This window comes from Nematolebias whitei, chromosome 1 (assembly GCF_014905685.2).
Source record: "Nematolebias whitei isolate Nwh7 chromosome 1, NemWhi1, whole genome shotgun sequence".
NCBI classification, from domain to species: domain Eukaryota; kingdom Metazoa; phylum Chordata; class Actinopteri; order Cyprinodontiformes; family Rivulidae; genus Nematolebias; species Nematolebias whitei.
This window is the reverse complement of record NC_056498.1, coordinates 23367150-23375388: the sequence shown is the minus strand read 5'-3', so window position 1 is coordinate 23375388 and position 8239 is coordinate 23367150. Positions and strand designations below refer to the sequence as shown.

Here is an 8239-nt window from a genome sequence, read left to right as displayed (position 1 = left end):
TATATATATATATATATATATATATATATATATATATATATATATACGCAGTTGTAAAGAACTGCAGGCTCCTGTCTGATTTTATTTAACATGATTTCAGTCAGTGTGTTTTGTGAACTTCCCATTTTAGGTGAAATTCGTTTAATTGTAAACTAAACATTAAAAAACAAACACTCCCTGCTTTTATAAAAGTCACCATAAACTGAGTAAAGGCGGGTAGTTTATCTGATTATTGTGGTGAACTTTACCAGGAAGACAACATTGAATGAAGGTTATGTTTGAGTTGCGTACACATCAAACAGCGACTTCCTTCCTATAATCGTCTCGATGTTCGCCAACAAAACTGTTTCAAAGTCTCTTTTTTTATCTCTGGTCAAATAAAAACCAGGTGATTGCATTTCGAGTCGTTGGGACATCGTAATTTGTTTTCTTCGGCTTCAGCTCATTCTTAGAAGAAGGGAGATAACGACACAGTTTCGGTTTGAAGCAGAAACAGGGAGCAGCAGCTCCGAGCTTCACCAGCGAGCTAACAGCTAACAGTCTGTTAGCTCGCTTAGTCACTTTTATAAACTACGACACAAGAAGACAAGGCTTCCAAACGCGACAAGAGGCGTTAATACACCCACACAAACTACAACACGTAGGTCAGAAACGACAGCAACATTATTAAATCATGAAACAAAATGACAGCGGACGGATATGTTACCGTGTCAGTCGGCCCTTCTTGTTGACAAGAACTTCCGCATGATGCATGGCTGGAGGGGGCGGGGCTTAGGCCAGTGACGTTGCCAGGTCTGTTTTTCCTCATTCATAAGAAACTATAAATACAGTTTATTCCCCTATTTTTATGATAAGTTTAAATATTTGGAAACACTAAAATTACATGTAGCTGTAGACGCTGCAGGCCGGTTCAAGGTGGATTCTGAAGGCTGAAGTGTTTGGTTTTTACCAGCAGGTGTCCGTGCAGACTGCCACACATCCACCACTCATAAAAAGAATGATGGCTAAAAACAAATGCCTTCATTGTTTTATTTTTTCAAAGATAATACACAGAAAATGCACAAAATAAAACAATAAAAACTGTATTCATAACATATAATAAGTTGTTAATTTTTTTTAGAGTTTCATTGTTCAGTAACTTTCATTCAACCTTTATTTAGACAGGCAAATCCCATTGAGCCTCGAGGACTCAATTACAAGAGAGACCTGAAAAAAATAAAAATCATTCATTCAAATAACAACAAATAATACCTAATATCTGCCAGAGTTGCTAGTTCGACTCAGCAGAATGTTTTTGTTTTCATTATTAATCACTTGACACAGACACAGATGATACAGCGGTGGTGGGATGCATCACAAACAATGATGAGTCCAGCTACAGGCAAGAGGTGGAACACCAGGAGAGCTGGTGCAGGAAGAACAGCCTTCACATCAATGTGAAGAAGACAAAGGAGATGGTCCTGGACTTCAATCAAAATAAACACACCTACCCCACTCTTTGCAGAGAGTGGTGAAGGCTGCACAGAAGTATGTTGGAGTCAGTCTCCCCACCATCACAGACATTTGCACCTCCAGATGCAGGAAGAGAGCCACCTGCATCATGAAGGACCCCACTCACTCAGCTCATACACTTTTTGCCCCGCTCCCCTCAGGCAGAAGGTTGAGGAGCATTAATATATTAATAAAAACTGCGGTGTTTTCATCATTGTATGTTCTCATACAATGGTGAAATTAGTTCTCTGTATTTAACCCATTTCACCTGAGATACATCCAGATGGAGCAGTGGGCAGCTATGTTAAGTGCCCGGGGAGCAATTGGGGATTAGCTGTCCTGCTCAGAGGTACCACGTGGAAATGGTTGGGGATCGAACCTGGGACTTTCGGATCCCAAGCTGGCTGCCCCACCTCTACCCCATACCAGCAGACTGAGTAACAGCTTCTACCTTGAAGCCGTTAGACTTATAAATCCATAACCAGGATAATCACTGTAAGGAGAAGAAAATCACTGTAATGCCACTTTAATTGGTGACTTATCTGTGCTGCTGATTATCTCATGCTGCTGATCTCATGCTGCTGTATTCATACCCATCTGCTCACCACAGACTCATATTCGTGCTGCTGTTGTTACACCGTGCTGTTTTACATCCATCCATCCATTTTCTTCCGCTTATCCGGGGTTGGGTCGTGGGGGTAGCAGTTTAAGTAGGGAGGCCTAGACTTCCCTCTCCGCAGCCACTTGGGCCAGCTCCTCCGGGAGAATCCCAAGGCGTTCCCAGGCCAACCGAGAAACATAGTCCCTCCAGCATCTCTTCACCACAACAGACCGGTATAGTGCCCACTTCACTGCAGAAGCTGCACCTATCCGCCTATCGATCTCATGCTCCATTTTTCCCTCATTCATGAACAAGACCCCAAGATACTTGAACTCCTCCACTTGGGGCAGGGCTTCGTCCCTGACTCGGAGAGGGCACTCTACCCTTTTCCGGCTCAAGACCATGGCCTCGGATTTGGAGGAACTGATCTTCATACCGGCTGTGTCGCACTCGGCTGCGAACCGCTCCAGCGAAAGCTGTAGATCACGATCTGATGAAGCCAATAGGACCACACCATCTGCAAAAAGCAGAGACACAATCCTAAGGCCACCAAAACGGATCCCCTCAACACCTTGGCTGCGCCTAGAAATTCTGTCCATAAAAGTTATGAACAGAATCGGTGACAAAGGGCAACCTTGGTGGAGTCCAACTCTCAGCGGGAACGAGCCTGACTTACTGCCGGCGATGCAGACCAGGCTCTGACACCGGTTGTACAGGGACCTAACAGCCCGTATCAAAGGGCCCGGTACCCCATACTCCCAGAGTACCCCCCACAGGGTTCCCCGAGGGACGCGGTCGAACGCCTTCTCCAAGTCCACAAAGCACATATAGACCAGTTGGTCAAACTCCCACGCACCCTCCAGGACCCTGCTGAGGGTTTAGAGCTGGTCCAGTGTTCCATGACCAGGACGAAAACCGCACTGCTCCTCCTGAATCCGAGGTTCGACTATCCGACGGACCCTCCTCTCCAGAACCCCCGAATAGACCTTACTAGGGAGGCTTAAGAGCGTGATCCCCCTGTAGTTGGAACACACTCTACGGTCCCCCTTTTTGAATAGGGGGACCACCACCCCGGTCTGCCAATCCAGGGGAACTTCCCCTGATGTCCATGCAATATTGCAGAGTCGTGTAAGCCAACACAACCCTACAACATCCAGAGCCTTCAGGAACTCTGGGCGAATCTCATCCACCCCCGGGGCCCTGCCACCGATGAGCTTTTTAACCATCTCGTGACCTCAGCACCAGAGATTGGAGGGCCCGACCCAGAGTCCCCAGGCTCCGCATCCTCAGTGGACATTATTAGTGTAAAACAATGTCAGTGTGTCTAAAACATTTTATATGTTTAAAAAGATGATTAAGTTAAAATTGTTAGTAAAAGTATATCATGTGAAGAATGTCTGATGTTTTTTTGTTTTTGCTTTGGGGATTGTTCAAGTGGGCAGCACAGTGGCACAACTGGTAGAGCTGCTGCCTCTCGACAAGCAGGTCCCTGGTTCAAATCCCAATCCGGGGGCCTTTCTGGGTGGAGTTTGCATGTTCTGTCCGTGCATGCGTGGGTTTTCTCTGGGTCCTGTTTCCTCCCACAGACCCAAAACATGCATGTTAGACTGATTGGTAACTCTAAGTTGTCCCTAGGTGAGAAAGTGAATGGGTGTTTGTCTCTATATGTCCCTGTGATGGACTGGAGACCTGTTCAGGGTGTCCCCCGCCCCTCGCACAGTGATGGCTGGACATGGGCACTGGCGAACCCCATGACCCAAAATGGAAGAAGCAAAAGATAATGGATGGATTGTTCAAGCCTGAGTTGTTGTTTGTAGTTATTTTATATATATTTTTAAAAATAAGGGACAGATATAAGAATTTTCTTCTTCTTTCTGCACCCTTTTCATTCAATGTTTTTTTTTCTTTTAAATGAATTTGTTTTGTTTCTTTTTTCCCCTTTTAAATGAATGAATAAATAATATATATTTTTTCCCTTTCAGCTGCTCCCTGCATTAGGGGTCGCCACAGCGAATTAAGTTGCATGAAGACTTGGCAGTTATTTTTACGCCGGATGCCCTTCCTGACACAACCACAGACCACGAGCTACCACAGCCCTCTGTGTGGAGCAGGGAGCTGCTATCTAGGACACCCGGAGGAGCAGATGGTGGGGGTTAGGGGCCTTGCTCAGGGGCCCAGAGTGGGGCGAATCAGGGTGGGGGCAGGGGGCACCTTCTCTAACCTCTGCGCCACCACTCCCCATTATTTAATGAATAAATAAAATAAATAAATAATACATTTCAATGGAAATATTAATTTTTTTATTATGAACGTTTTATGTTGGACTGGTTCAAAACAAAATAAAGCTTGAACGTGTATACAATTTTAAAACGGCAGCGACAAACTGCTGTTCGTGTTTCGTCACAGAGACGACTGATAATTTATGTGAAATGAAGTAAATAAAGGAAAAGTAAGTAGCTTCGTGTTTTCATGGAATTGGATCTTTCAATGAAAGACTGTGAAAAAACTAATTACCCCCCCGGTGGCGTCCCTGTAGGTAAAATGACTTGTAGCTGTCATTTCACTCCTTTTTTGGAGAGGTGGAATGCACATATTTAGGCATGTGTGGTGTTAGACTATTTTGTAAACGTGGTAACTTTATTTCTGTCCTCGGTCAGGAGTCCCACGCAGCCATGATGAATTATGACGTGCGCACATCTGGAGGAGGATCTTGAAGAAAATCCATCTGTGGATCTCTGTCCGGACCCCGTCCACACACCGGCTGCAGACAATCCGAACCGAAGCCAAACTGTGACGCTTTAGTTTCAGACCATCGTTCTTACCGTTTTCTTTTCAGCGCGTTGTGCTTCTTTTTTTATGTTTACTTCCGCCCAGATTCGTGCAGAGAAAACGGTTCGGTTCGGTCCATGTAAGCTCTCTGTTACGTCTTAAAGTCGCATTCGGCTTCTTCTTTTTTTATTCTTTACTTCTCCTTTATTGTCTGTGAGGACGGACTGGAGAGGTTTTCTGGACTTTTTTGAGGGAACTCGGAGAAGCAGAATGGTGCCACAGCTACTGCCCCTGGCCTGCTGCCTCCTCTGCTCTGCCTTCACTTCTGTCTCTGCAAATGTTCTCAGAGCTGAGGTAAGAGACACGAAATACACCCCGAACCCACTTTCAACTGATTATATTCATGCTTGCATTCTTTCATATAATGACACTGAAGTTAGCTTCACTTTTTAAGGATGTCTCAGTTCAGAAAACTCAGCTGAGTCTCTTTGTTCTGAGAATAAAGGGGGATCAGTGGAGGGGGGGTTAATGAGTTTCATCTGCTTTTGTGCAGACATACCAGAAAGCTGATCTGTCTTCACAACCGACAGACTGGACATGGAACTGTAGATGTCTGTGGGCTCCCTAAAGCTCAGTTTAGTTTTCCTATAAACAACATTTTTCATCACCAGGTCTTGTGCAATGTTGCAAATATTATGGTGTGCCTCTGGATCCAAATATGTTGCATGTATGTACCACATGTGATGCGAATGACAATAAACTTGACTTGACTGGAATATTGATTTCTGTAGAGTCCCATCACCTCAGCTCTGCAACAAGTAGTTAAAACGCAGGGGTTCCCAACCCTGATCCTTGAGGAACACCATCCTGCATGTTTTTTAGTTGTTCCCCTGCTTCAACACACCTGCGTTTAATTAATGGGTGATTAACAGGCTTCTGCAGAACATGACAAAGTAATTAAATCACTGAATCAGGTGTGTTGGAGCAGGGAAACAACTAAAACATGCAGGATGATGTTCCTCAGGGATCAGTGTTTGGATGCACTTTAAAAGCATTGAGGCCATTAATGTATTCATTAACTGGCTACAAGTTTCAAGGTTCTTTATTGTCATTCACATCACAAGTGGTACAGGAGGTGGATGAAATTGTGTACCCAAGATCCCAGTTACACCCAAAATAGCAAAAATATAAAATATAAAAAAAACCAGTATATAAAGATCTAAGATATACACTAAACAAACTCTAAACGATACGCTAAAAGATCTAAAATATACATTAAAAATGTAAAATAATACAGTATTAAACAGCAGCCCGAAAACGGGTCTGTTGTGAGCAGATGGGTATGAATACAGCAGCATAAAGGCAAGAGATCAGCAGCACGGATAATCAGCAGCACAGATAATCAGCAGCACAGATAATTCAGGGTTTTTTTTTTTTTAATTTTTTAAGAAGGTTGCTTCACCAAAAAATCCAGGAATGTGATTTGCAGATTGCTGTGGAAAAAACGGACAGTTACAAAAGTATGTTTCAAGACGCACAAGACCTTAGTCACTGACCACAAGTTGTTGGCGTGTGAGCCAAAGCAGATGAGATGGATAAGTCAGGGGGTTTACAGGAGTCTTTCCGCCTGCGGCAAACACCCTGAGGCATGATGAATGTCTGTAAACAAAGTGAGGAGACCTGGATCTCCAGCATCGCAGCAGGCGCTCCATGATAATGATAATGTTCCAGCTCAGGTTTTATTGTGACACACATCAGATTACAAAAGTGCACAACACTGTCAGACACAACACCCAGAGGAGAGGCTGCAAATGATATGTTCAGGATGACCTCATCAGGTAAAACCTGTAATCAAAAGCTCCACTTGTCTCCGCGTGGAGAAAGTAGACTAAACGGGAGCTGGACTGATAGGAGAGTCTGAGACAGAACGACAACAAACTGGGATAAATGATTTACCGAAAGGGAAGAGAAACTCCTTTTACCATACCATACCACTTTATTTATAGAGCACTTAAAACAGCGACAAGGCCAACCAAAGTGCTGTACAGACAGAACAACAGGTAACACACAAAGCAAAATACAAAATGAGGTAAATCAGAATATAGACATAAAAACGATGCAGATAATGAAGCAGAGGTAACTCTTTTCAAAGTCTTGGTCCTGCTATAGAGAAGGCCCTGTCACCTCTGTGCTTAAGACTAGATCTTTTAGGAGGTTTGAAGGGACAGGAAAGTTTAATTTAGACAAAGGAAGAGGAACTGTGTGGTTTCTCAGTATTCGTCAACACGAAACCATCTTTCTGTGACTTCATGCTGACGAGATGCAAGCGCTCAATCTATAATTAAAGAAGCGAGAACCTTCATGATGGAAGTAAAACCTTCGTAAGTCCAGGAAAATAAACTCTTCTTCTCAGATCATTTAGGGGGTGGGGGGGCTTTGGAAAGGGTGTGAGCAATTAATATCTTACCTGTTGTTGATAGCTCTTTGAATGGAAAGGATGGAAAAACAATTGACAAGCTAAAGGAAAATTTTCTCTGTAGAGACTTGATGCTGATCCAAAATTTCAAGAAAATAGTTTTTTTTTTTTTTTTTTTTTACCACCAAGTGACCAGTGAGTCAGAGTCAGAGATCCTTTATTGTCATTCGCATCACATGTGGTACATGTAGTGGAGCGAAATTGTGTACACAGAATCCCAGTTACATCAAACAATAACAAAAATATAAAGTGTAAAAAGAAACAGTAAATAAGGATCTGAGATATAAACTAAGATATACGCTAAACGAACACCAAACAGTATGCCAAAAGATCTAAGTCTAAAAAAGTTCAATCTGGTCCTCTGGACATTCAAAAAACTAAACAAAGCAAGTGTTTTGCTTTGTTTAGTTTTTTTTGAATGTCCAGAGGACCAGATTTAACTTTTTTAGATTTTTCTACCTGGATTATTGAGCATGCATCAGGATAAAATATCTCAAATATATACCAGTCACTAATAGTGCAAAACAATACACCGAACAGCAGCAGCACGATTCTCATAGATTCTGTTCAGCTATAATTTACACACTTAACGCGAGCACTAACATAAACTAAACTAACATAAACTAGGATTTATTCAAAGCATGCAACAAAAATACAGAAACAACAAAAATACAGAAACAAGGCGACAAACGTGAAAAATAAATAAATCTACAGCAGCATGGTCCTGTTGGCAGAGTGGTTCTGATGACATTGAGGTTATCTTAGCAACATGGTCCAGTTAGTAGCATGACACTGTTAGCAATGCGGTTTCTCTTAGCAACATGGTCAAGTTAGTAGCATGATACTGCTAGCAGTATGATACTGTTAGCAGCATGATACTGTTAGCAGCATGATACTGTTAG

The 8239-nt window shown here is 42.9% G+C and overlaps 2 protein-coding genes across 2 annotated transcripts in view; one reads left to right on the top strand and one right to left on the bottom strand.

Moving 5' to 3' along the window:
• The window catches only part of lrp10 (low density lipoprotein receptor-related protein 10), a 12185-nt gene extending 11446 nt beyond the window's left edge, over nt 1–739 (bottom strand). The window contains exon 1 of the mRNA XM_037675814.1: nt 707–739. The gene's annotated coding sequence lies outside the window, so the exon portion shown is untranslated. The remainder of the gene's footprint in view (nt 1–706) is intronic.
• Nucleotides 740–4850: 4111 nt separating this feature from the next.
• The window catches only part of mmp14a (matrix metallopeptidase 14a (membrane-inserted)), a 22409-nt gene continuing 19020 nt past the window's right edge, over nt 4851–8239 (top strand). Inside the window, exon 1 of the mRNA XM_037675844.1 lies at nt 4851–5215. Coding sequence (XP_037531772.1) covers nt 5132–5215 — 84 coding nt within the window. The 5' untranslated portion in view covers nt 4851–5131. The remainder of the gene's footprint in view (nt 5216–8239) is intronic.